Source organism: Musca domestica, unplaced genomic scaffold (genome assembly GCF_030504385.1).
Source record: "Musca domestica strain aabys unplaced genomic scaffold, Musca_domestica.polishedcontigs.V.1.1 4, whole genome shotgun sequence".
Taxonomy (NCBI): domain Eukaryota; kingdom Metazoa; phylum Arthropoda; class Insecta; order Diptera; family Muscidae; genus Musca; species Musca domestica.
Genome location: NW_026712328.1, coordinates 4,935,111 through 4,962,907, shown reverse-complemented (window position 1 = coordinate 4,962,907; position 27,797 = coordinate 4,935,111). Strand labels below are relative to the sequence as shown.

The 27,797-nt window shown below is 33.0% G+C and overlaps 1 protein-coding gene across 16 annotated transcripts in view; it reads left to right on the top strand.

Annotated features, from left to right (window-relative positions):
• Positions 1 to 27,797, top strand: part of LOC101893720 (twitchin) — a 147,374-nt gene that overhangs the window by 47,256 nt on the left and 72,321 nt on the right. For 10 of the 16 annotated variants that reach the window (XM_059126957.1, XM_059126965.1, XM_059126962.1 and 7 more), the window contains 5 exons: positions 8,159 to 8,382; positions 10,267 to 10,669; positions 10,737 to 11,386; positions 13,992 to 14,144; positions 17,008 to 17,154. In XM_059126957.1, coding sequence (XP_058982940.1) covers positions 8,159 to 8,382; positions 10,267 to 10,669; positions 10,737 to 11,386; positions 13,992 to 14,144; positions 17,008 to 17,154 — 1,577 coding nt within the window. The remainder of the gene's footprint in view (positions 1 to 8,158; positions 8,383 to 10,266; positions 10,670 to 10,736; positions 11,387 to 13,991; positions 14,145 to 17,007; positions 17,155 to 27,797) is intronic. The other 6 variants (XM_059126966.1, XM_059126960.1, XM_059126967.1 and 3 more) reach the window with 2 other exon arrangements.

Below are 27,797 nucleotides of genomic sequence, written 5' to 3'. Positions count from 1 at the left end.
GTTTTTATTGCAATATTTAATAATTCTATTATTTATCGATGTTATTCTGCTTTCTCTTTTTATACCCTCCACCAAAAAAGGTATGGAGGGTATATTAACTTCGTCATTCCGTTTGTAATTCATCGAAATAATCATTTTAGACCCAACAAAGTATATATATTCTAGATCAGCGTAAAATTCTAAGACGTCAGTCCGTCAGTCTGTTGTAATCATGCTATAGTATAAACGAATTAAGATAGGAAGCTAAAATTTTGCACAGATCTCTCTTTTGTCTGCAGGCAGGTCAAGTTCGAAGATGGGCTCTATCGGTCCACGATATCGTATAGCCCTCATATAACGGCACCCCCGATATTCGGTATTTTGATGTTTTTAGCCATATTTTTCAACGGAATGGTCACAAGGGGTTCTTTGTACACAAGGGGTTCTTTGTGAGCACTTTAAAATTTTCTAATTCGTTCCAAATGGTGGAGGGTATTCAAAGTTCAAACTTACTGCTTTTTTACTTGTTATACCCTTATACTGTCATTCCGTTTGTAACTCCTAGAAATACTCGTGTCAGACCCAACAAAGTACATATATTCTTGATCAGCGTAAAATTCTAAGTCGATTTAGCGATGTCCGTCTGTCTGTTGTAATCACGCTATCTTTCGAACGAATTGAGATAGAAAGCTAAAATTTTGCACACATGTTTATGTTTCCAGTAGGCAGGTTAAGTTCGTAAATGGGCCATGTAGGTCCACGTTTTCATATAGCCCCCATATAAAGGTACCTCTCGGTTTTCGGTATTTTGATAATTTCAGCGACATTTTTCACCGGAATTGTTTCAAATTTGGTATTTGAAGTTCGTAATGGATACTACAATCTAAGACAGAAAATTGTCTGTGCAGGTCCACGTCTTCGTATGGCCCCCATATAACGGTACCTCCCTATATTCGGTATTTTGATGATTTTAGCGACATTATTCACCGGAATTGTTTTAAATTAGGTATTTGAAGTTCTAAACTGATACTACAGCCTAAGACAGAAAATTGTCTGTGCAGGTCCACGTCTTCGTATGGCCCGCATATAACGGTGCCTCCCTATATTCGGTATTTTGATGATTTTAGCGACATTATTAACAGGAATTGTTAAAAATTCGGTATTTGAAGTTCGTAATAGTTGCTACAGCCTAAGACAGAAAATTTTATGTGCAGGTCCACGTCTTCGTATAGGCCCCATATATCGGTAGCTCCCTATCTTCGGTATTTTGACGAGTTTAGGTACAATACCCACCGATATTGTTTGAGATGTCGTATTTAAACTTCGCAGGGGATACTACAGCCTCTGACAGAAAATTGTCTGGCTGGTCAAGGTCTTCACACAGCTCCGATATAACGGTACCTCCCTATATACGATAATTTGATGATTTTAGCTACATTTGCCGTATATTTCAAGTTATCGAATTAGAATATGGTAATGGCTAATGACAAACAATGCTTTTGTAGTATTTTTTTATTTAAAATTTAAACATAATTTTTAAGGATTTTTTTTTGAAATTTTTCAAATTCATTCCAAATGGGGGAGGGTATTCAAAGTTCGGCCCGTCCGAACTAACGGGTTTTTAACTTGTTGTTTTTAAATTATTTTTATTAGAGTCGAGTTTGGCGTTTCCGCGCAAAATAGTGAGTTTTTGTATAAACGTCTGGTAGGATTTTCTCCTAGGACTTCTATTGTGGGAGATCTGGATTCAAAGACCATGGTATTAACATGTGTAGTACGAAAAACATTCAGATTAAATTCGAATAGCGCTATTGTATAACGTTTTTATTTCATTTATATTTTGCTTTGAAGATTTGATTCAACCCGCTAAACCGTCTGATATTCTTCCAAATTTTGGAGACAGGTGTTAAAGGGCTTATTTCTCCTGTAAATTTGTCAATGCCAGACGGCTTGACATTCTCATTGCTCTCTTAAATTTAGCATTTGCTCTTGTAAAATCTAACAGATTGTCACTTGACATCTTGCACAATCTATTTCGTTCCTTTTTCAATTTTTCAAATTTATTGTTCCATCAGGGTACATTACTAGACTTGAAGTTGTTTTTATAAGATGAATAAATTCATTAGCGGCCTGATGAATTACCTTTTATATATTGGCTGCTTCTTTATTAACCTCTGAACTTACTGGACGAGATTTACTATAAAATATTATACGATCATTATATTTGTTCCAATTAGCTCTTTTAATATGAAATTTAAGGTGTGTTTTAACATGATCTGTGGATTTTTCAGAGAATATTGTAATAAAAATCTCATAGTGGTCACTTCCATGAAGGTCAGAAAGGACACACCAGGTAGAACCAATTGAAAGTTTAGGAGAGGAAAAAGTGTGGTCAAGATGATAAAATGTACCATGAGTTAAAAAATGGGTCGGACAGCCTGAATGAGGATCCCCAGTGAGGATTTAGTTGTTGGAGTTGTAATGTTACCAAAGGTGTTGACTAACTGATCTAAGCTTAAATTTGTGTTCGGAGATAAATAAGTTGATACTATGGTAAATTAAGTTTGGAGGAAATAGTTGCATAAATAGTGTTATCGAACTTAAAATCATGTTGAAGAGAGCTGTGGATTAGCAGAGCAGATCCGCCATATACATTTCCTGAATTATTTATGTTTTACATTTTGTAATTTACTGGACTCCCGCAATGTTATAATCTTAGGGCTATGGTCTTTAATTATCAAGAGAAGTTCATTATATTTATTTACGTACCCCTAATATTCCACTGTATTATTTTAAGAGACATATTGAAATTAAAAGAAATATAAATATAATTGCTTTGAACTTAGTAGAATTCGTCAGTTATAGCATTATTTTCGTTAATACACTTTGTTAATACTTTTGATGTATGATTATTAACAAAAATAAAATTTGTCGTTTCAAACGATTAGAAATCTTACGTGGCAAAATCTTTGCATTTTTATGCATGCCTTTTTTCATTATGTATTTTTATGATGTAATGATAATTGCTGCAATTTGCACATCTTTTATTGTCTTTACAATATTTAAAATTTAAAGAAATTATAACATGGCAGTGGGTTTGGTATGAAAGGTCGTATGCGGAGATGCTCATAGCCTACATACATATATATCTGCTGGGGGAGCACTTGTTGAGAATGTCAAAATCACGAGTCCTGTTTGGGTCATATTTCATTGGCTTTTTCTTAGAATTTTCTTCAATTCTTTTTGCATATCTCCACTTCTCCGTTACATGTGGAGTCAATTACTTTTTTCAGTAAGAAGGGAGAGACTCTTTGTAAGTCTCCACCTTTACTTTCTTTGCATTAAAAAGTATTTGCACCTGGTGTTATGTTTTTTAGTTCACGTTTTTTTGTCATTCATTATTGGAGACTCTTTTCCGTTTGTCTCATACTCCAATGTATGTAACGGAATGGCAAATATTTTGTGAAATTTGTGATTAAAGAACTTTTTGTTTTCTTTTCTTTCTTTTGCCTTTTTAAATAAAATTATGATTGGGTTTAGTTAAACAAATTTTACACTATTGATTTCGGTTAGTTTTTCTTTTTTTATTTAGAAGGATATTCTAAAATATAAACATTTAATCTCAAAGTCACGTTAATGCCAAAGTTAAAAAAAATGTATTGGAAAAAAGTCGCTTCAAATGGCATTCGAAATCATCCGTTGCATTTTTGTGTATTCAGGAAATGTTTTGCTTGGATTGTATTACTGAGGAGAAAAAAATGCAAAAACTCAGAAAGATTGGCTAAAACGGACATTTCTTCCCTGCCATCAGCGCAGCATAAGCCTGGGGTTTCTAATTGAGACCTAAATGCATTATTTCTGGCAATGAATGCTACTGGCAATTAAACGATATCAACGCTTCGAGATCCTATTCATTTCTTTCTACACGTTTCTTTTGCGTTTAAGAATCATATACATACTGACTAATTATTGCGCGGCGTTATAAGACATTATTCCAGGAAATAATTCTCTTAAAATGCATAATATATTTCGACTAACTGGTATGTCCAGGAGTTGTCCATGACCAAAACGTGATTAATTTGGAACAGAGTGCCCTAGTGTTAATCTTATGCCACCAGACGAAGAACTCATATGGAAAGACCACTATGGCATACATCCAGTGTACGACTCTAAGCCACCAACTCTTCCCTATGGCGTTCCTGCATAAATAGAACAGTATTGGTATTTAATTTGGGATACAGTAGTTATTTTTGTTGTTGTTGTTGTTGCAGTAGAGTTAGGCTATATCCCAGTGTTGTTGTTTTTATAAATACAAAATTTATTTATTATTTTCTATTAGCCTATCCACTAGTAAATAAACGTCCTCTTCAATAAAATAAAAACAATTAAAAAAGCCGGGCACAATTTTCTGTCTTAGCCTGTGAATAATGTCGCTAATATTATCAAAATACCGAATATCGGGTGGTACGGAATGACGAACTTAATACTATATATACCCTCCATACTATATATGGTGGAGGGTATAAAAAAGTAATGTTTTTTAGGGTATAAAAACGTAAACGTTGTTGCCGAATAACCCACTTATATAAGTAAGCTATCTTCTACATTACTAATAGGAGGAAATAAATGTTATTTCGAGAATCTGCTTTGGCAAACGAAGAAAAATATGCAATACCAACAGCGGATAATTTTAAATTCCAGCAGTCGTCCGCCGCAACATATAGCGAAATACTGTTATAAGGCGGCCATAAGAAAACATGGGCTTCTATTGACAGTGATCTGCCACAGAAGTTAGAATACATTACAAACCTTACTTAAATTTACACAATTCCTTTTAAAAATGAAGCTTAATTCGTGGGGAGGTACAGTAATATAGGGCAATAAGAAAACGTGGATCCATACTTACTAACCGTTACTAAATCTAAGTACCTAATATTAAACAATTCCGCTCGAAAGCTTGGTTTCAATCGTGGGGAGGTACAGTGATATGGGGGCTACAAGAAAATGTTGAGCAATATAGACAATATTCTGCCACACGAGTAGAACCCGTTAAAAGCTTTAAGTACTGCATTTTTAACAATTGAGTTAGATAATGTAATCTAAGTCGTCAAAATACCGAATATCGGGAAGTGCCGGTGTATGAGGACTACAGAAAAACGTATACGTATATAAGTTTTGCCACAAGAAATAGAACTCATTACAAAATCTATCTATACCGAGTTGGAAACAATTCCATTAATGTTGTTCGAATTCCTGAAATACCGAATACAAGGAAGTACAGATATATGGGGTATGCCAGATAACGTGGAGCTACAAGAGCTAGAACTCGTTACAAACTTTACGTACCGAATTTCAAACAATTCTAAAAATCAATTTTCATTGATCAGAATGTCCTTCAAATATTCGTTAAACAATCTATAATTGGTCCTTCAAAAAGTCTTTTAAAAATTGCGTTTCATTGATCAGAATATTCTTCAAAAAATTCCTTAAAAAATCCAAACATTCTACCTCAGATCGTCGTTCGAAAATGTCATTTAAGGAACAGTTTAAAAAATTCACCGCTCTTGAAAAATTCTTGATAATTGCTTAGAAAATTCTTAGATAAGTTCTTGAAAAATTCCGCCCGTTTGCTTAGTGTATTCTCTGAACAAATTCTATAAAAATCACCAATTATTGATAGGTGTGTCCCTTATATTATTATTGCACAGTAACTACTCCAAAAATTAATCATAGAGTCCCTCAGAAAATTCTTTAAAAATTAACATATCTGGCTCGAAGGTCCTTCAAAAATCTATAAAATTTGCAAATGGACCATGCAAACATTGTTCGAAAATCAAAGATTATTGCTCTGAGAGTCCTTAAAAATTGTACTTTAAAAATCCACGAAGAATCCATGATATGATCTAAATTGTCGACATACTAAATATCGGGAGGTACTGTTTTAAGGGGCTATATGAAAATGTGGACATATATAGACGGTGATCTGAAACAGGATAAATTTATATTGCATAAAAGCATATATATTTTACAAAAGAAAAAATTTATCTTATTTTTAACTGTAAACATTTATATATTTTATCTATATATTTACAATACTTTAATATGTTTACAATACTTTAATAAAGTAACCTTATTTTATATCTGATTCTTGATATGAATTTCAATATAATGAAGTATTCAGAAATCGTACCTATGTCAAACTTCGTAAAAGCCTAACTTTATGATCGATCACAAAATAATATCTATAAATGTCTTAAATTGTTCGCGAGTAGAGAACAGACCTTTCCAGAACCTCAAATGTCAAGTCTCAGCTAATTTGGTAGGAAATTGTGGGGCGAAACCTTCAAAATACCGAAATTCTGTACCTCTCTTTCTCTCTAGATCATGAATGTAATTCCTTACTTGCCTGGGAAGTTTTTTATCCACCAGATGGCGATTGAGATGATTGTGTTTACAACAGCCAAAAAATATTGCATCGGCAGCATTTTATTGTAGGTTAACTAACCCGAGCATCTCTTCGAATCTCTTACTTCAAAGCCGTACAATGAGACAGGTCTCCGATCAACGCTTTTCCAGGATTCGACAGATGTTCTTTCTACTTTTTCTACTTATGCTTGTCAACTAACTTGTTTACCTCCAGAGTTAGTTCCCTTACTATGTAATTATTATAATTTGCTCCACTGCTTCTGCTGGGAAATTAGGTCTTATTTCAAGTATTCGACCATCAGGTATAAGTGAGTGGCTGAAGCTTTGTTTGATATATTCTTTGAATTCTTGCCAATTGGCTTTGACGTGGTTAAGGAAAATGTGGGGTTTAGAGTAGGTCGGTCTGTTGATGGCGACGATAATGGGGAGGTGGTCTAAGTATAATGAAATGACGGACTGACAGGTTGTGTCAATTTTCAGACCAAAGGACACGACGTATTCTTCCGGTGAGCTGTGGCAGTTTCCTCTTATTTTGGCGTGCACTGTGCAAAACGTTGGGCTATCAATTTGCTTAGCCAGCGTTATGTTCCGCTTGTCATTACCTAGGACGGAATGCAATAATTTATGATGGACATTGAAATCCCCTAGCACCAGACGGTTGTTGCCTGCCAGAAGAAACTTCAGTGATGTGTTGGGCATATAACGCGGGACACAGGTATTTAACGGCAGAACGTACATGTTAAGTACCTCCACCTCGGAGGTTCCACATATGATCGCTATTTTATACTGTAGATGACAATTGTCTACTTTTAAAAATAGGCAGGGTAGGTGATCTAATATACGGCAAGTTCCAGTAGTCAGCAGTTTTTATTTTTCAATTCAAATAAATAAGATTCTTATGAATAAGTGCGACATGGGACCATCTTTATGGAAAACTTCGTTCAGGAGAGATGATTATTTCTATTAAAATGTACAATTTGTCAGCGATGATTCTTCACAACAAGCGAGATAAAGTATATTCTTAAGAAAAAATAGTCAAGGCGTCTTCTAAATTAACATATTTAGCTCTTCTAAAATAACATATTTTCACAAGGTTTGTGGCTCGTACGAACAGAAAAAAAAACAAATTAAAAATTTTCAAAAATAGTATAGCCCCCATATGAAGGAATTCCGGATACTCGGATTTTTTTGCGTCATTATTCACCAGAATTGTAACAAATTTCGTATTTACAACCTATGGCAAAAAAAATCGTATGTAGGTCCACGTCTTCGTATGGCCCCCATATAACGGTACCTCCCGATATTCGGTATTTTCATGATTTTAGCGGCATTATTTACCGGAATTATTTCAAATTTCATATTTGATGTTCGTAATGGGTACTACAGCTTATTACAAAAATAATCGTAAGCAGGTCCACGTCTTCGTATGGTTACCATATAACGGTTTTCAATTAAGTGGTAGTTTTCAGATTTATTTGAAAATTTTCAAGTTCCTTCAAATGGTGGAGGGTATTGAAAGTTTTTTTATTTTTTTCTTATACAATTTTTAAACATTCTATTCAATTGTGAATAAATTTTGTAGTAAAATACTGTACTGCAAAATTATGTTAGAGGATTGCATTGTATTTACTGCAGAAATTTATGACGGTCTAATATAATGAACAAAATTTGAATATGTATTTAGTCAATTTATATTATACGCAAATTTAAACAATTATACAATTATTTACTGATACGTTTCTTTTTTATTTAGGCACAAACGACGCCAATGGCTTTGCCCCATCATTTATTGAGAAACCAAAAATTGTACCAAATGATTCCGGTACACTTATAACTATGAAGTGTCGTTGCAAAGCCAAGCCCGAACCTACTGTTACATGGTACAGAGGCAAGGAGGTAGTAAACAAATCGAAAAAAATTGGAATTAAAACAGCACCCATTGGTGAGGACTCTTACGAACTTACACTGGAAATTAAGGTATAAAATAAATAACATAATTTATTATTGTTGTGACTAAAATAATTCCTGTGTAACAAATATAATATAATACGATTTCTGTATCGGCCCTCATATTTATACTTTTCGTAACAAAGAGAAAATAGAAAATAATTATTGAAATTATTGTTTTTCTTCCATTTAACAGTTTTATCTTTCATTTAACAATTTTCATTCATGTTTTGAACTTGTTGTATAAATGCTGACATTTTGCATATATATTTTGTATTTTTCTGTTTTTAAATTCGGTTGGAGAGTCACTTGTCAAACAAATTTTTGTCGATACAAAACTGTTGAAAATATTTCCTCTCTTGTTTCCAGTTTTCTGTCGAAATTTAAACTTGTGAACAAAAAGCGTAACTCGGATGAGAGAGAGAACAAAATGTACTTTCGTTTGAATGCACATACGCCATTCAATATTATATCTTTCATTGATAATTTTCAGTCTTCTTGAAAAAAATTTAACTTTTATTAAATTTTTTGGAATTTTGAAATGTCATAATTTATTTTTTCGATAAATGCTCTCATTTGTTAGGGATGGCACACATTTCATCGTAGTTCTGAGAGTGATTTGAATGGAACAAAGAACAAAAATCTTTGTTCGCTCAGAAAATTTTGTTTGGGGAATCAGTAGTAAATATTTTATAATTAATGGTCGAACAACGAATATAGGGCGAATCACTTGCCATGTGAACTTAGCATAAGAAACAGTATCTTAATACACTTTTATTTAATTTTTGTGTCCATAAAATTATTGACATAGCTTTCTTTCATTTATCATCATATCATATAATGACGATATAAATATCTTGTCAAAATAATATACAGGGTGAGATGAAACAACTGCAACCAACTTCAGATTGCTGTCCGACAGCTCTTAAATTTTTCCAGTGGCAGTTCATTTTATTGTTTACATGATAGTGTGATTTCTTTATATTTGGCTGAAAACCACAAGTGGCTTATCTCACCCTGTAATTTTTTAAACTTAAACATTGTATGTTAGTAAAAGCTAAATAATTCAAAACGAAGAAGTTGCAGGCTTTTTATTGGGCTACCTCATGCTTTTATTAAGATTTATAACAATTAATTATCATGTGATTTTTGTTTCAAATTGTTCTTTAACAAAATTTGCTGTTACCAATGATAACTATAACCAGTGACATATAAACTTCATCTCTGTATTAAAAAGGAGCCAATGATTGTACTAATTTTTCTGCCAAATTTCATTATTAAAAATTAAGCATACACAGTAAATATTTCTGTTTTGACGAGAAATTTAACGAAACATATTTTAAAGCTTTTAAGTGTTTTCCTTTTTTATGGATTACTACTCAGGGATAGAGACAGAGAAATAATTTTTTTAAATTCATTTACGGTATAAAAATACTTGCTCGATTAACTTTTAAAACGTTGTGATAAATGAAGGCTAAATATATGATATTTATTACAAATATTTATATAAAAACATATACAAGATGTTTTATTTATTGTATGGTTTGGCAATAAATGTTAAAAATAAATGCAAGATGGAGGTATTACACAAAATCAAGGCCATAGTTTACTGATGTATTGCACTAACAACATTGTAAAATTATTTGTGAAAGGTTCGTTGCTACAACTAAATTTGAATATTTTTAAAGGAATTTTAACATTAACGATTTCGTTAAAATTTGAAAGGATAAGAAAATTAAATAAGCTAGTACTATAATCAACTATGTGATATTTGTACCATAGTTGCAATTAATGTAATATGTTCTGCCAGCCTAGTCTGGTAGCCTTATAAATAAACTTTAGTTTGTGTGTAGATACAGAAGTAAACGATTTTGTATGAATATTATTCATGATTTGACATATGTAATTTTATAGGATCCAGGTGCAGCCGATGGTGGCACATATCGTTGCAATGTAAAAAACGAATTTGGAGAATCAAATGCCAACCTAAATTTAAATATTGAAGCGGAAGCGGAACCCGATGGCGAAGGGCCAACTTTCGTAGAAAAACCACGTATCGTATCTGAAAATAGCGGAAAACTCATAATAATGGAATGCAAAGTCAAAGCTGATCCGAAACCAAAAATAGTGTGGTATAGAAATAACGAGATCGTAAACGAAAATAACAAAATTAAAATGTCTGTTGAGCAGCGGGGAGACCATTACTATATTAAACTTGAAATGATAGATCCCCAAATAGAAGATTCTGGACTTTACAAATGTAATATAAAAAATAACTTGGGCGAACTTAACGCAAACCTAACGTTAAATATTGAAAGTAAGTTATTGAATTGTAAGATTAATCAAGTCTTCATATAATTATATTATAATCTTAAATATTTCAGTCATTCCTGTTATTAAAGACAAACCGAAAATTATTAAGATTATAAAGAAACGAACAGTTGTAATAGAATGTACAGTTGCTTCAAAGTACGAACCCAAGTGCACGTGGTTTAAGGAATCGAATATTGTAAAGGAAAGCAGTCGCCACGTTTGCAAAGTGCAACGATCCAAAGAAGGTGAATTTGCTGTACAACTGGAAATAAACGACGTTGATGAAACTGACAAGGGCGCTTATAAATTGGTTGCAAGCAATGAAAAAGGAGAGGCTGTTTCCCAAATTGTCCATTTAATAGATATACCTGAAGCGGAACGTAAGCCAAAAAAACCGGAGATTGATAGAAAATTAACAGATCAAAGAATTGTTGAGAGCAAATCCTTCGATTTAACAATAAAATTGAAAGAAACAGATCGTAGCTGTAAAATTGAGTGGTACAAGGGAAGCGCTCTAATTCGAGAAACCAAAGAGATAACTACAACTTTTGATGGTACAACCGCACGCCTGACCTTTAGTGCAGCACGTGTGGAGCATACGGCTTCATACAAAGTTATTGTTAGTAATGAGGTTGGTAAAGCTGAAAGCACTTGTAAGGTAGTGGTAGAAAAGAAGCAAGAAAAATCCCAAAACGAGGAACAAGCTGATGTTAAGAGAAAGGTAAGCATACCGGTTGTCAATAGTTGTAAACATTAACCATAAATTAACATATATTATAGAACATTAGCTTATAAACTAGTTGTCTCTTCGTCGAAATATTAATACATACAATTAATTGCAATGTTAATGATCCACTCCACCAAAATTTAGATAATTATCCCGTTTTCAAATTTGTTTGTAATTTCGGAAATTACGAAATATGTCGGTAATTTTTCGATAAAAATAAGATAGATAAAATAGGGATAATTGACTCGTCTAACGATTATTCGACTTTTCATAAGGGTAGCCTAAAGCGAATAAGTAGTATGTGAATATCGAGATGTTTTTAGCTACTTCCATAATGTTTTCCAAGAAAAATTGTTCTATTATTTAATGGCAAAAATATGGTTTGCGTGGTAGATCAAATTCAGTTCTTCCATTTGAAGGTTGAAAATGGTGCTGCTACGGCTCGATGAGTTCTGTCTTGGTATTGAAATTTAAGTTGCTTCTTTTTTTCTACCATTAAAGCAGGTTTCCTGAATTTACGTCCAGTTTCATAGGACATGTATAAATCCAGATTGAGGGGAATGCTAGTATTTTTTTTGCCAATTTTGTTATAAAGTAGTTTTTTTTGATTTAACGATCGAATGATGTCAGGCCTTTTTTTACTCAACAACTCTTGAAATAACAACACTTATATGGTTTGGACAAAACCTTTGTTATAGCATTAATTTTAAACCAAGGTGGAACTGGTATTAATTTTTATTGAGATCTTGCTTGGAATTGTACTTGCGAGGAATGTTGTCTTCACCAATAATATCAGTCACAGCACCAAACAAAACATTGTTGGGGAATCCTCTTTTAATACCATCCCTCACAGTATGGAGGGTATATTAGTTTGTCATTCCGTTTGTAGCACCTCGAAATATACATTTTAGACCCCACAAAGTTGATCAGCATAAAATTACATCGATTTAGCGATGTCCGCCCGTCTGTGGAAATCGTTTTACCTTCCTTCCTTCCTTCCTTAATACAATTTTACTCAGATGTGTGTTTGTTCTATTATTGTTTTTGTATTGAAAATAGGCTATATAGGACCACGTCTTCGTATACCTCCCTTACAATGGTACCTCCCTATATTCGGTATTTGAGGATATAATCGATATTATTCACTGTAATTGTTTCAAATGTCGTATTTGAAGTTCCAAATGGGTACTACCGCCTGTGGCAGGTCCACGTCTTTGTAATAACTCCCAAACAGTTTTCTTTTCTTTTAATTTGCAAATTTCTTCTGAATGTGCTCATTAAACCGATGCTTGAGATAAAAATACTGCAACAAAGTCAAACGCCATAATTTTTAATTTTTTTTTAAATTTCATTGAACGAATGGAATATTGCTATATGTTCAGCTCACGAGCCATTTTCGGCCTACGCAACGCGGTTTCGATCATGTCGCTTCATTACTTTTCGTACCATTTCGGCTGATGTTGCTGTCTTCTTCCGTCCACTACCTTGACGTCGGGCTACGCTACCAGTATCACGGTAACGAGCGATGGTACGAGACACAAAAGATTTATTCAAATTTAAATGCTGGAGCGCTCTAACGATAGCCACTTGTGGTTTTCCAGTCAAATATAAAGAAATCACACTACCACGCTTGAATTCCATCACGAATAATTTTTTTCCGGAAAATTCTCACCAAAATTCTGTTGTACGCTTGTGAACAATATAATGAGCTGTCACTGGAATAATTTTAACAGCTGTCGGACGAGTGACGTAGAAATGATCTCAAGATCTCTTGCGAAGATGATATATATCTGCGATCTATATCGTCAACAACCTCCCGATATTCGGCTGTTGACGATATAGACCACATTCTCCAAAAGAACTCTTTGAAATTCAGTACATAGAGTTTGTAACGGGTTCTAGCTCCTGTGACGCAACATTGTCTATATAGCTCAACCTTTTCTTAAAGACCCCATACAACAGTACCTCCCGATACGTGAAGTGACTTCCTCGTTAATAGAGCCACCAATCCTCATCAGTTCCCTTGTTTTTTGTCTGAAATATTCTCCCCAGAAGTTATTTTAAAAATAACTTCTATTACAAAAAACATTTTTTACGAGAGAGAGAGAGAGAGAGACGAGATCGTAAGCACAATAAAAGAGGAACCAAAGAATTAAATAAAACTAAAATTCTTTTGGAAAGTCTACTAAATCTTGCAAATCTTACAGAAGACATTAAGACAAGAAGACAGAAACATTACCATCGTTCTCCACTAATAAACAAACGTTGTTTTTATAAAAACAACAATAAAGGGATAAAACCTAACCATTTTGCAACAACAAAATACTACGGTATCCCGAACAAACAAGCCAATACTGTTATTACATATTATCTTTGGAGTAAGGGATCTATAACAGTATGCGGCTATGTCAGTGTTATTCTTATTATTGATAGTTTTCTTAATTAGTATGTTGTTGGTATGTAGCTTTTTTAGTGGTAGTTAATTTACAATAGCAAAATATATATGTAAATTATTAGTCATTTTTGAACGTTTATATATTTATTTGATATTTAATTCTTCAAATGTCTATCATCTGCACTGTAACATAACATAATAAAGGAGGAAGAAGAGGTGATCCAAAAGAAAGAAAATATTGACGTCGAAAAATCAAAGGGTGCAGATGCCGAAAACAAAGACAAGAAAGAAAGTAAAAAGACAAACGAAAACGAAAAAAATGAAATTGAAAAAAAAATCGAAAACATTCCTGATAAGGTGAGTAAATTTTAATTGACAATTTTGAGAACTCGTGACATGTATAAATGGCAGTTTGCATCGGACTTGAAGGAATTTGGGTGAAGATATATATATATATATGCTCAGAATTACCCTTGACTTTTATATATATATATATATATATATATATATATATATATATATATATATATATATATAGAAAGAATTGAAAAAAAAATCGAAAACATTCCTGATAAGGTGAGTAAATTTTAATTGACAATTTTGAGAACTCGTGACATGTTTTTTTGGTATAAATGGCAGTTTGCATCGGACTTGAAGGAATTTGGGTGAAGATATATATATATATATATATATATATGCTCAGAATTACCCTTGACCTTGTTATATATATATATATATATATATATATATATATATATAAATATATATATATATATATATATATATATATATATATATATAAATAAATATATATATATATATATATAAGATACGAAAAATCAATCACGAAGAAGAAAAAAGAAAAATCACGACAAAAAGGAGACTATCCCATTGCAAAATTCTAAAATCGGGAAAAATCGATAACATTTTTTTCCATACAATCGAGTTTCAAAATGATAGCTCATTCTATTGGCAAAACTTCATAACGGATTTCAACAATTCACACCAATTCGGAATGGTTTCTTGGCAAAGATAAAACATAAAAAATCCATTAAAAAAATATTAAATCGAACAACACATCTAGGTAGAGTTAATATAAAACATGGGCCTACTAATTTTGTATGGCAAAATTGCATCCAATAAGAGTACAAAATGCTGAATTGGAGCTCATTTGGTCACAAATTAGGTAATTAAGAAAGGGATCTGGGAAGTGCCGGCTATTGAGGGTCAAATTTTTGATCTATGTTTTCCGAAAACCTGAAATACTAATTTGATTGGTAACAAACAAAACAAAGAATCAAAAAATTTCGCAGAAACATGCAAAATGAGGAGTGTCGCAGGAACCGAGGCGAGTGTATATAAGGGACATAGGGTAATAGACAATAATGTTTCTCTCTGGATCCCCAACGAATATTTTGTGGTGTAAGAAATTCATAGCAAAATAATTTACCCCGATCATATGATGCATAAACGATGAGGTGGACGAAACTGTACATAGACTTTATTATACAAATAATTCAAATAGACCGATGACATACAAATACTTGGGGTAACTGTCTTCAAGGTGCTTAAAAAAGGCCGGTATCAGAAATGTTTGCAATGGGCGTTTATTTCCATTTTTATTTTACTACCGATCATGTAAATGAAAACTCCTAACTGCAGAACATATCTCCTAATAGAGAAATAATATTGGTTATGGAAGGTGCAATACAGGTGTTCATTTAAAATTTTATTTATTTGCCATGTAAGTGAGCTCCTTAAAAAAACAAAAGAAAAAAATCAATATAACCTACATATCAAAGAAAACACCTATAATCTTAAACTATTAAAAGCGGCGATTTGATAGATTGACAGCAGCAGTTTTTAGTTAAGTTTTGTGCTATTTTCAAACAGAGATTTCATACGATTATTACTTATATGGTTAAGACAATTTAATTTGAAGATTACAATGTTTTTAAAAATAAGCATTAAACACTAAAAATTAGGGCCAGCAACGCGGTAGCGAAATGAGAGAAATCGAGAACATTTTTCAATGGAATCGAATTTTAAAATAATGGCGGATTCTAAAAGCAAACATCGTAAGGACCTTTAAAGATTTGCTGTAAAAAATCCGCAAACAAGTTTAAGGATTTATTTTTTCTCCTTTTTCCTTTGTATAGCCTACTCCACACTGTGGTCAGGGTATTATGTCTGTGTGAATTTGTTTGTAACATGGAGAAGAAAGCGAGTTAAACCCATAATTCCTTTTGATGATCTGCATAGATTTCTGAGTCGATTTATGCATGCATACATTTCTCCTTTACTTCGTAACAACGATATTCGGAGTAGTATATTAAATACAACTCAGAAATACTTTTGCCAAATATTATCGAGATCGGTTTAGATTTGGATATAGCTCCCATATATATATTTTCTCGATTTGAAGTTTATTGTGCACCAATTGTTAAAATAGGCCTGAATTTGCAGAAATGTATAAAATTTCTGTCTACATTGCCTGTCTACATTTCAAATAAAACTTTTATTTGTTATATGTCGACTTTTTTTTGAATTCTAAATTCATAGGACCTACATCGTACTGCTGCTAAAAATGCGAAATGAAGAGGCATGATCGAATTCTATATTTAGTAAGAAAAGGATTTATATCCTCCGAAAATTCTTCCAAACCCTTTAAGATACCTTTAACTGCAGGAACCGTTATATGGGATCTATGCGCCATCGTGAGTAATTACACTGCTCAACAGACAATCTTTGGGTTTGGGAAATTCTAAGTGAGTAGTATTCGTTTAATAGATAAAATTCCCAAAAGAATTTTGTGTTCCCAGGCCACGACTAGACATTAGTTTTCGATAATTTTAGAAATAAATTAAACAATACGATCACTTACATTAAATAAACTACTGTTTTTTGTAGTTTGACTTTCCGATGGTGAACACTATGAAACCAATTATGATTCGGGTCATTAGTATTGATAACTCGGGTCATATTATTAATAAAAATAAGACCTTACAAACATTCAGTTCATAAACAAGTAGACGTGGTGAATAAAATTTTCGAAAAAGTGAGCATTTGTTAAAAAAATAATGGATAAGCTCAGAAAATGTCGCAAAATGATAGTCATCCTAATGACTTAATTATACATAATTTACTAATTTTATTTTTTAATTAAATTGCCACCATTACCATACTGTTTCGCAACTGACATGCTGTATTTTAATCTAAGGTGGTCGAAAAAACGAAAGAAAGTGCTAATGTACCGGAAAATACTTTAAAATCAAATAGTATCAAAGAGAAAGAGAACACTAAAAATGAGCCCGAATCTAATTTATCAAGTAATGGTACCCATGATGATGAAAACATTCCAGAAAAGGTAAGCCAATCGACTTAATCTGCTGAAATGTTGAATGCTGCTTGTCAAATTTTGAATTATATATGTGCTCTAACAAATGTTTTTTTAAAGTGTTAACCATATATTGAGTTACTATCATATTATAGATTACTGTATTAATCCTGAAATATTTGCTATTTACTTATTAAACTATAGGCTACAGCTCTAAAGTCGAAAGTTGATCATCAGATAATTAAAATTAAAATAAATTTAAATGGTTAAAATTATACTCAATATAGTTTTGTGAAGTATAATTCTTATGACTTTAAATACTACTTTTTTCTTCATAACGGATTAACCGAGAGATATTGGTCAAGACAAAATTGTCTACGCGTTAAATGATTGAATTAGGCCTATTTGACATTATTACATTATTGTAATACTTTTTAGCGACAAATGTCAGCAGATCAACGACATATTTAACCCAGTACAGAAAGGACAAAAGTAAGGCTCACCTGATATGACATATGTCTAAATCTGAGCACAATTTAGATAATTTAGAATTCCTGGATGCATGTATGTGATATTTTTACCTAATATTAAAAGGCATATTACAGTTTTGGGAATACTATAATAACAAAACGTGCATATTTTAAAACAATCCTTTAAAAACTACAGATGTTCTATTAAATTGTAGGAAAAACGAGAATTATTCCAATATCGCAAAGATTTCTGTTACAATTTTTGCACATATAGCATTTTCAAATGAAATTAAAACTTTTGCAATGGAAACAAAATCATTTGCAATTGAAATGAACCCTTCTGCAATTGAAATGAAACTTTTCTTCAAATCAAATAAAACAAAAAACTTTGAAATGCGAAAAGTATCTTTATTATAATGTCTTATAGTTATAGCAAATTATTTATCTTACCTAATAAAAAGATTTCCTTTCCACGAAGCATAACACAGTGTACTTGATAGACCGAACCACTCAAGAGCTTTCACAACAAGACTGTTCTATGTACACAATGAATCTGGTGTTAAAAAGAAGTGGAACACATGTAGCCATGTGAAACGGAAACCTCTTTATTAGGCAAGATTAATAATTTGCTGTAACTATAAAATATTATAATAAAACCAAATACAAATGTTTTGTAAGGAATCAATAAAACATAATTTATTAAAACAAAAATTAAAAAATTAAGAACTAATAGTATGAAACAAAGATATTAATAATCTATAAAAATTCCTCTTCACCGACATTTTAGTAATAATTGGATAATTGAATGTTAAACTTACTACAAATAAAAATGTTTTGCTATGTTCTTTCTATAAATCTGAAAGTTTCAATTTATTTGAAAAATGTTTCATTTCCGCTGCAAAAGGTTTTATTTTTATACCCTCCACCATACATAGTATGGAGGGTACATTAAGTTCGTCATTCCGTTTGTAACTTATCGAAATAATCATTTTAGACCCAAACAAGTAAAAAAGCTGTAAGTTCGGCCGGGCCGAACATTTAATACCCTCCACCATTTGGTACAAATTTGGCAATTTCCAAAAAATAAAATCCGTTAAAAATTCTGTTAATATCTTAAGAATGCGGAATGCTTATACTACGACGTGGGCCTGCATAGGCAATTTTTGTCATAAGTTATTACAATATTTAAATGCGAAACTTGAAGAAAAATCAGTTTATAATGTAGCTAAAATAATTAAAATACCGTATATGGGGGTACCGTTATATGGGGGCTATACGAAGACGTGGACCTGCACAGACAAATTTCTGCCATGGGCTGAAGCATCCATTACGAACTTCACATGCCGTATTTGAAACAATCCCGGTAAATAATGTCGCTAAAATCATCAAAATACCGAATATCGGGGGGAACGGTATATGGGGGCTATATGAAGACTTGGACCTATATGGCCCATTTTCTGTTTTATGCTGCAGTATCTATTACGAACTTCAAATACCAAATTTGGAACGATTTCGCTAAATAATGTCGCTAAAATCATCAAAAAATAAAATCCGTTAAAAGTCCTGTTAAAATCTTAAAAATACCGAATGCCTATACGACGATGTGGACCTGCATAGGCAACTTTTGTCATAAGTTATTACAATATTTAAACGCGAAACTTGAAGAAAAATCTGTTTATAATGTAGCTAAAATCATCAAAACACCGAATATAGGGGGTACCGTTATATGGGGGCTATACGAAGACGTGGACCTGCACAGACAATTTTCTGGCATGGGCTGAAGTATCCATTAAGAACTTCACATGCGAAATTTGAAACAATCCCGGTAAATAATGTCGCTAAAATCCTCAAAATACCGAATATCGGGGGGTATGGTATATGGGGGTTATATGAACACGTTGACTTATATGGCCCATTTTCTGTTTTATGCTGTAGTATCTATTACGAACTTCAAACACCAAATTTGGAACGGTTTCGCTGAATAATTTCGCTAAAATCATCAAAATACCGAATATCGGGGGGAACCGTTATATGGGGGCTATATGAAGAAGTGGACCTACATGGCTCATTTTTTGACTTGGGATGTAGTATCTATTACGAAGTTCAAATACCAAATTTGAAACGATTCCGGTAAATAATGTCGCAAATATCATCAAAATACCGAATATCGGGGGGTACCGTTATATGGGGGCTATACGAAGACGTGGACCTACATGGTCCATTTTCTGTTTTATGCTGCAGTATCTATTACGAACTTCAAATTCAAAATTTGGAACGATTCCGTTAAATAATGTCGCTAAAATCATCAAAATACCGAATATCGGGGGTACCATTATATGGGGGCTATACGAAGACGTGGACCTACATAGATTATTTTCTCTCTTAGGCTGTAGTATCCATTACGAACTTCAAATGCTAACTTTGAAACAATTCCGGTGAATAATGTCGCAAAAATCATCAAAATACCGAATATCGGGAGGTACCGTTATATGGGGGCTATATGATTTCTTGGACCTACATGACCCATTTACGAACTTAACCTGCCTACTGGCAAAATATACATGTGTGCAAAATTTTAGAATTCTATTTCAATTTGTTCGAAAGATAGCATGATTACAACAGACAGACAGACGGACAGACAGACAGACAGACACACAGACAGACAGACAGACAGACAGACAGACAGACACACAGACAGACAGACGGACATGGCTAAATCGTCTTAGAATTTTACGCTGATCAAGAATATATATGCTTTGTTGGGTCTGACATGAGTATTTCGAGGAGTTACAAACGGAATGACAAAATTAATATACCCTCCATAGTATGGTGGAGGGTATAAAAAGTATATATATTCTTGATCAGCGTAAAATTCTAAGACGATTTAGCCCTGTCCGTCCGTTTGTCCGTCTGTTGTAATCACGCTACAGGCTAAACGTATTAAGATAGAAAGCTTAAATTTTGCCCAGATCTCTCTTTTGTCTGCAGGCAGGTCTAGTTCGAAAATGGACTATATCGGTCCACGATATCGTATAGCCCCCAATAACGTTACCCCCGATATCCGGTATTTTGATGATTTTAGCCACATTTTTCAATGGAATTGTATGAAAATCCACACAAGCAGTTCTCTAAGAGTACTTTATCCCTTGGCAGATAATTATATATTTACCCCCTGAAAGGGAACTGTCTATATAGGTCCAAAATATCGTATAAACCCCATATAACGGTATCCCCCGATATTCGGTATTCCGATGATTTTAGCCACATTTTTAAACGGAGTTGTCTTAAATTCTATACACGGAGTTATTTGTGAGTACTTTATCCCTAGACATAGATTTGTCTCTATAGGTCCACAATATCGTTTATCCCCCCATATATCGGCACCTTCCGAGATTTTAACAGAATTTTTAATGGATTTTAGTTTTATTTTTTTGAAAATTGCTTCTCTAAGACCAAGTATATACATAGAGTGGTTGACATTAACAACAACACAGGTTCCGAGTAAATTTTGTGTAATGGCTCATACATATTTGTTATATTAAGTTTGTCATTCCGTTTCTAACTCATCAAAATAATAGTTTGGTCTATTATCTTGATCAGCATAAAATGCTAAGTCGATTTAGTTATTTCCGTCCGTCCATATGTCCGTCTGTTGTAATCACGCTAGAGTCCAAAGGACATATCATGGGAAGCTAGAATTTTGCACAGAGTTGTCTTTTGTCTGCAGTCAGGTCAAGTTCGAAGTTGAGCTGTGTCGGTCAACGTTTTCGTATAGCCCGCATATAATTGTACCTCCCCATATTCGGTACTTTGACGATTTCAGCCACATTTTTTTGCGTAATAGTTTAAAATTCGGTATTTAGGGCTTATATTGGGGTCTACCTCCTGTAGCAGAATTTTTTCTTTATAGACCCACTATTTCGTATAGTCCAAATATAATTGTTACTCCCGATATTCGGAATGTTGACGATTTTCAAACGGAGTAGATTAGATTATTAACACTCTGTATTTGGGTCTACCTTTTGTGGCATACTTTTTCTTATAGGTCCATAGCCCCATATAAAGGTATCTCTCGATTTTCGATATTTTGACGGTTTTAGCCACATTTTCTAATGGAATAGGTTAAAATTCGGTATATAGAGTTCATAATATGTTCATAATACGTGGCAGAACATTGCCTCAGAATTTAGGCTCAATTTCTGGCGAAGTTATGTAAAATTCAATTAAAGTGTGTGTAGAAAACATATTGATGCACAAGTTTATCTTCGATTCTAAATGATGACCAGCGTGACCGTTGTGCCACTAAAGTATGAATTTTGCCACCTTTTTTGGGCTTTGATACCTTTGTGCCACTTTTTTATTTTGATCCTAAATGAGCAACTTTTTTGAATTTTTGTGCCACTTTTTTATACATTGTGCCACATTTTCTTAAACTACATATATTTTAATCTAAACGCTGTATTTAAAACAATGAAGTGAAATGAAACAATGAAAAGCGTCGTACGCTGCCATTTCCAATTTGCGATAGCAAATTTCAGAGCGAACGCTCTTATATTAGGTGTTTGTAAGAGGTTTTCACATGCTCAAAGTTGTCAACATTGTTCTGTTTGTTTATTTCAGTAACAACTGTTAAGAGACATTTTTAATTACTTTACTACAGCCTATGACAGAAAATTGTCTGTGCAGGTCCACGTCTTCGTATAACCCCCATATAACGGTACCCCCTGATATTCGGTATTTTGACGATTGTAGCGACATTATTTACCGGCATTGTTTCAATTTTCGCATTTGAAGTTCGTAATGGATATTACAGCCTGTGACAGAAAATTTTTCGTGCAGGTCCACGTTTTCGTATAGCCCCCATATTACGATACCCCCGATCTACAGTATTTTGTTGATTTTAGCTGCATTATTTATCGGAATTATTTCAAATTTTGTATTTGAAGTTCGTAATGGATACTATATCCTATGCCAGAAAATTGTCTGTGCAGGCTTATGAAAAAATTTGCGTATGCAAATCCACGTCGTCGTATAGACCCTAATATCCGGCTACATTCGGTATTTTTAAGATTTTCACAGAATTTTTAATGGATTTTAGTTTTTTGAAAATTGCCAAATTTGTACCATATGGTGGAGGGTATTTAAACTCCGCATGTATTTTTGAAAACAAAGTACAGTTCGCATTTATTACCCTATCCGGATGAAATTTTGCACCAATCTATTGTTTGGCCCAAGGACGAACTCTATTGAAATTGAAGATAATCGGTCAAAATTTAGATATAGCTCCCATATATATCTTCGTCCGATTTGCCTTTTATTGTGCACCAAACATGTAATATCGGCCCGAATAGTATGGAATTTTGCACTTACAGGCAAATTAAACCTGAAAATAAGTATGTCAAATCGGTTCAGATATAGCTATAGCTCCCATATATATTGTTCATCCGATTTGTTATTTTTGTCCTCCGCAGCCGTAATATGCACTCTGTAACCAAATGGGCAATACAAGTCCGAATTTAAAAGATACAAATGCTTCGGCATATATAGTTCTTTGAACTTTAAATTATAATTATAATCATAGCGTGTATGATTGAGTACTCCCATAAAAAATTTTAATTGTTATGCGGAGCGCTACTAAATTAGCAAAGTGGTGTAGGGTATCATAAAGTCGGCCCCGCCCGACTTTAAGGCTTTCTTTACTGGTTAAATATGCAATATGTACATACATATATTATTAGTATATAGTATTACATATAGATGAATTTGTTGTTTTGTTCTAAACTGTTATTTTTTAAATAAAATGTGAAATAAATTGTGCCACTTTCTGTGCCACTTTTTTCAAGAAATGATACTTTTTGTGATACTTTTTGAAAATTTCCAGCGGTCACACTGATGATGACCTTTAACAAATTGCTTCATTTTCAGTTCGAAAACGTAACTTCCGTATGGCAAATTTCTTGAATATGAGGAGACACTGCTATATGGAGACTATACCTTTTAGTGGACATTATTGAAAATTTTGTGACAAAAGCATCTATAAACTCGAAAACGCTTATGAAATCTTTAAAGCATCTTTAATATCAGGGCTCTGTCAGAATAAAAACATGTTCAATGAAAAGTGGAGTGTCAAAATGGGGTTCATTGTATCATTATGAGATATACTTATGGAGGAGTTTTATGTTGCTGACCCCTTTGCTACTCTAATAATTATTCTAAAGGTAAGGTCACATTGGGCAAATATTTGACGAAAAATGTGAAATATTTCTTTGTCACAATCTGACCACCAAATATTATTTGACGGTAAATACAAAAACAGCTAATTTTGGGAAAACAAAATTATTTGCTGGAAAACAAACATTTGACCAATGTGTCCATAATGTGAACATATATGATCAATTATTTTCCTATTTTTTGGTCAAACATTTATTTGACGGTGCAAATGTTTTGTAAGGTCAAACAAGGGAAAATATCAGTTTAAAACATTGGGCAACATTCTGCTTTAAGAACAGGAGCATTTGTAGCATGATGTTTAATGAATAGAAAAACAAAGGAATACAATAAGTGGCTTTGTTTATTTGATATTTTTGAATTAACTGAATTTGAATGTTTAGTAAAAATGTTTATATTTGGTCTGTTCCAGAACTGCGAGAATGTAAGTGTTTTTACTACGATAACCGAATTTCCCTTTATTATATCGAAGAAAATTGCGAAACTAGTAGATTCTTGCAGGTTCTCGAACAGGATATAGGTAGATGCATCAACGCTTGAAACAATGATATGTCAAAAATTTTGAAATGTTTTTATAAAAATAAGTAGATTTATTTTCCTATACGGCGAAAAATCGGAGGTTGCAATGATATATATTTTTCAACAATTTTTACAAATTTAAATAATATTTCATTCATTATTTTCAATTCCAAAATTGTTTTGACAGTTCATTGTCCCAGCAGCTATGTCGATGTGACTACCTGTATTCTTCTACCATGATACAAACAAAAATGCAAAAAAAATTGTTCTGACAAGGAATTTATTCCACAACAGCTGGTCTTTTGCTTCCCTTCTCCAAATAAATTATACCCGAAACTCCATTTTCTTTATGTCTCTCTTTCACTCTCTCTGTCTATTTCTCTCGGACAAATAAACTTATGTTTCCTCACAGTTTGATCAAACAATTTAATGGGAAAATATATTTTACGAATGTGAACATGTGTCAAACATGTTTTCCCATAGCACTGTTTGACGCTGTTTGGTGACTGCTTGAACAAACAAAATCTGTCAAATATTTGACTGTAATGTGAACATCGAATCAACTCTGTATGAATTTCACATTAGTTCAGTCAAATATGGGAAAAAAATTTCGATCAAATATTTGCCCAGTGTGACCGTACCTTAAGATGTAAACATACGTTGACGTATATACGTTTTAAAAGATCTATTACACTAAAGTGTTAGTGGTAGCGAAAAATTAAATTGCACTACCACTAACTAGTTAGTTATATCTAAAAAAATCACTACCACTAAATTTTAGAGAAGCCAAAAAAACACTATGTATATAAGTATCATATTGGCTATCATAAAGTTTACTGAAGTGAATACCGTACAACAATCCAGAAAATATATAATATATACTCATAAAATTTGATTATTTTTTCAATAGCACTAATTTAGAGCATTTTTTGAATACCACTAATTTAGTGCAATTTTTTACCATATCAAATACCGAACAGTTGTATTGAAACCGTTGACCTATATGGAAAATGTTTTGGCACCAGTTGTAGAACCCATTATGAAGTACAAATACTAATTTTCACGCAAATCTATTAGATAATGTGCCATAAATAGTAAAAATATCGAATATCTGAAGGAACCGTTGTATGTGCGCTATACGAAAACGTGAACCTACAATGTGTAATGTACAATTTTCCTCCATTGGGGCTAGAACCCATTATGAACTACAAATACCAATTTTTAGGCAAATTCGTGGTAAAATGTGGGTGGAACCGTAAACCGGAAAATGCCGGATATTCAATGAGTTGTCGCCTAAAAATGTCAAAAATGTGTCGCTACATACTATAAACACCAAATATCGTAACAAAATGACGACAAATTCGACAGGAAATTCATTGCTTGGATTATTTTACAATGGAGAAACAATTGTAACGGCTATGGAGGATGTGCCATTTCGCCTTGCCCCCAGCGCAGCTTATTGAAACTTCATTACAATGCCGGTATACGGCAGACAATAAGCGATATTAACGTAGCGATGACCTTTGTAGGCTTATTCTAGTAATTTTTTTTTTAAAGTTGAGAGTGGGGATTGTGATTTTATTCACAGCATTACTCGACGTATATGGCTGATCTTATTCCAGTATTTTTTTTTCGAGTTAAGGGTAGGGACTGTAACTCACCGTAAAAGTCGAATGTAAAATATACAATAACTTTTTTCAACTTACATCCAACAATCAAATCTTGCGGCAACATGCAAAATTTCGTGTTTGTCAACTTTTCCATTCGAAAAGCAATTCCTGAAGAATAGTCTTTCTACTGAACGAGATTCACCGAAATGTGGATCAGTTAAAACTATATTTGACAAATACCTCTACAGTTCCGAAGTGGCCGATCGATCGATATTGGTTTACCGAAGAGACTGCAGCATTTGTAGAATCAACCGAAAGATTTAAGTTTTTAGAAGTCGTTTCGAAATGAATGAGATACTAGATCTATCAATGCCCCAGCAGGAAGAGAAGCACCATGATGAACTATATTCGCCAAAGCTGTTCCCAGTATAACTGCATTGTTCGCCAAAGCTGTTTCCAATAGAACTGCTTTGTTCAATCGCATTTAAAGCTGGGAACTATTGCAGTTAACATTAGTTCTATTTTCACAGAGGTTCAATATCAGTCAATCGAGAGTTTTTAATAAAAACCGCACTAATCTCTGAAAATGGTCCAAGTCAAAAAAGAGGTATCGCCAGATTATGGAAGTTACCTGTATTCGCATTATCCACCACAAAGTTCGAATCTAATTTTCAATCCCCAATAACTAATACTGTCGAGCTAAAAATTTGTAAACCCACATTATGAGAAGGGCGGGACGACGAACCCGTGTTTTTGTAGGTAACATCGAGAGGTAGTGTTTCCGAATTAATTTCACACAGATGCTCCAACAAAGACTCAACTGAATTATGTAGAGATTAATTCAGTGACATTATGACTATGAATTTTTTACAACAATCTTTTACTTGTCGATTTGCACATCAGATATTCATTAGAAAAACTCCACATATTTGCTATAAAGTATATCAAGATCTTAAGGACTTTCAGGAAATATGAAAGACAGTTATTGCAAGTTTCCTCAACTATTCTCCACAAGTTCCCAATTTCCTCACTCCTAAACTCTAGATCGTAAATGTCCAGTTATTACTGAACGAAAAATATAGAATTAAATAACGACACAAAATTAAAAAATAACAATTTATACAATTTCTAGACCAATTAACGGATTAGAATTTTTAATTTAAATCTAAACTCAATGCAAGTAATATTCGAAATATGTGAAATTTGAGACAAACAATCGACTTGTTCTCTTTAAAGGAAAGCCAAGCAAGAAAAAAACATAGTTCTAATAAGGAAAGTAATCCAATTTATCAAACGTACTACAATCGGTGTATTAAGATAACAAAAAATTATACTATGACAGCAGAAATATTTGAAATCCACCAATTTGCAAACAATAAAAATATCTTAAAAATAAACCAATTTATTTATCTGCAATCATATGCAAAGAAGCGCCTTACGCAACTTAAATGTCCAATTGAACAGGTGTAGAGTGCAGAATAATCCGAAACAGCAAAACATATTTTTAAAATGTTTCACTGAACTGATTTTAAATATTCTCTATAAAATATATGGTTAGGTTGAAAAAAGGCGCGAAACAATTGCCACAAGTCCTGATGAACAAACACTTAAGCCAGTATAGGCCTGTAAAAAATATTATGGTTAGGTTAGGTTAAAGGATGCGTGGTTGTAAGAAGTACAACCACTCCACTCGGAGACCTTTCGGTCCATTGTGTTCATCCTAATTAGTAGAAAGATAAGGGTAAACCAAAGAAAAGAAGTGAATAGCTAGGAGTGCAAAAAAATTGTATGGAGAATAGAGAGTTTAAGAGGTTTATGTCCACGGTATGTTAACGCATCGTCTTAA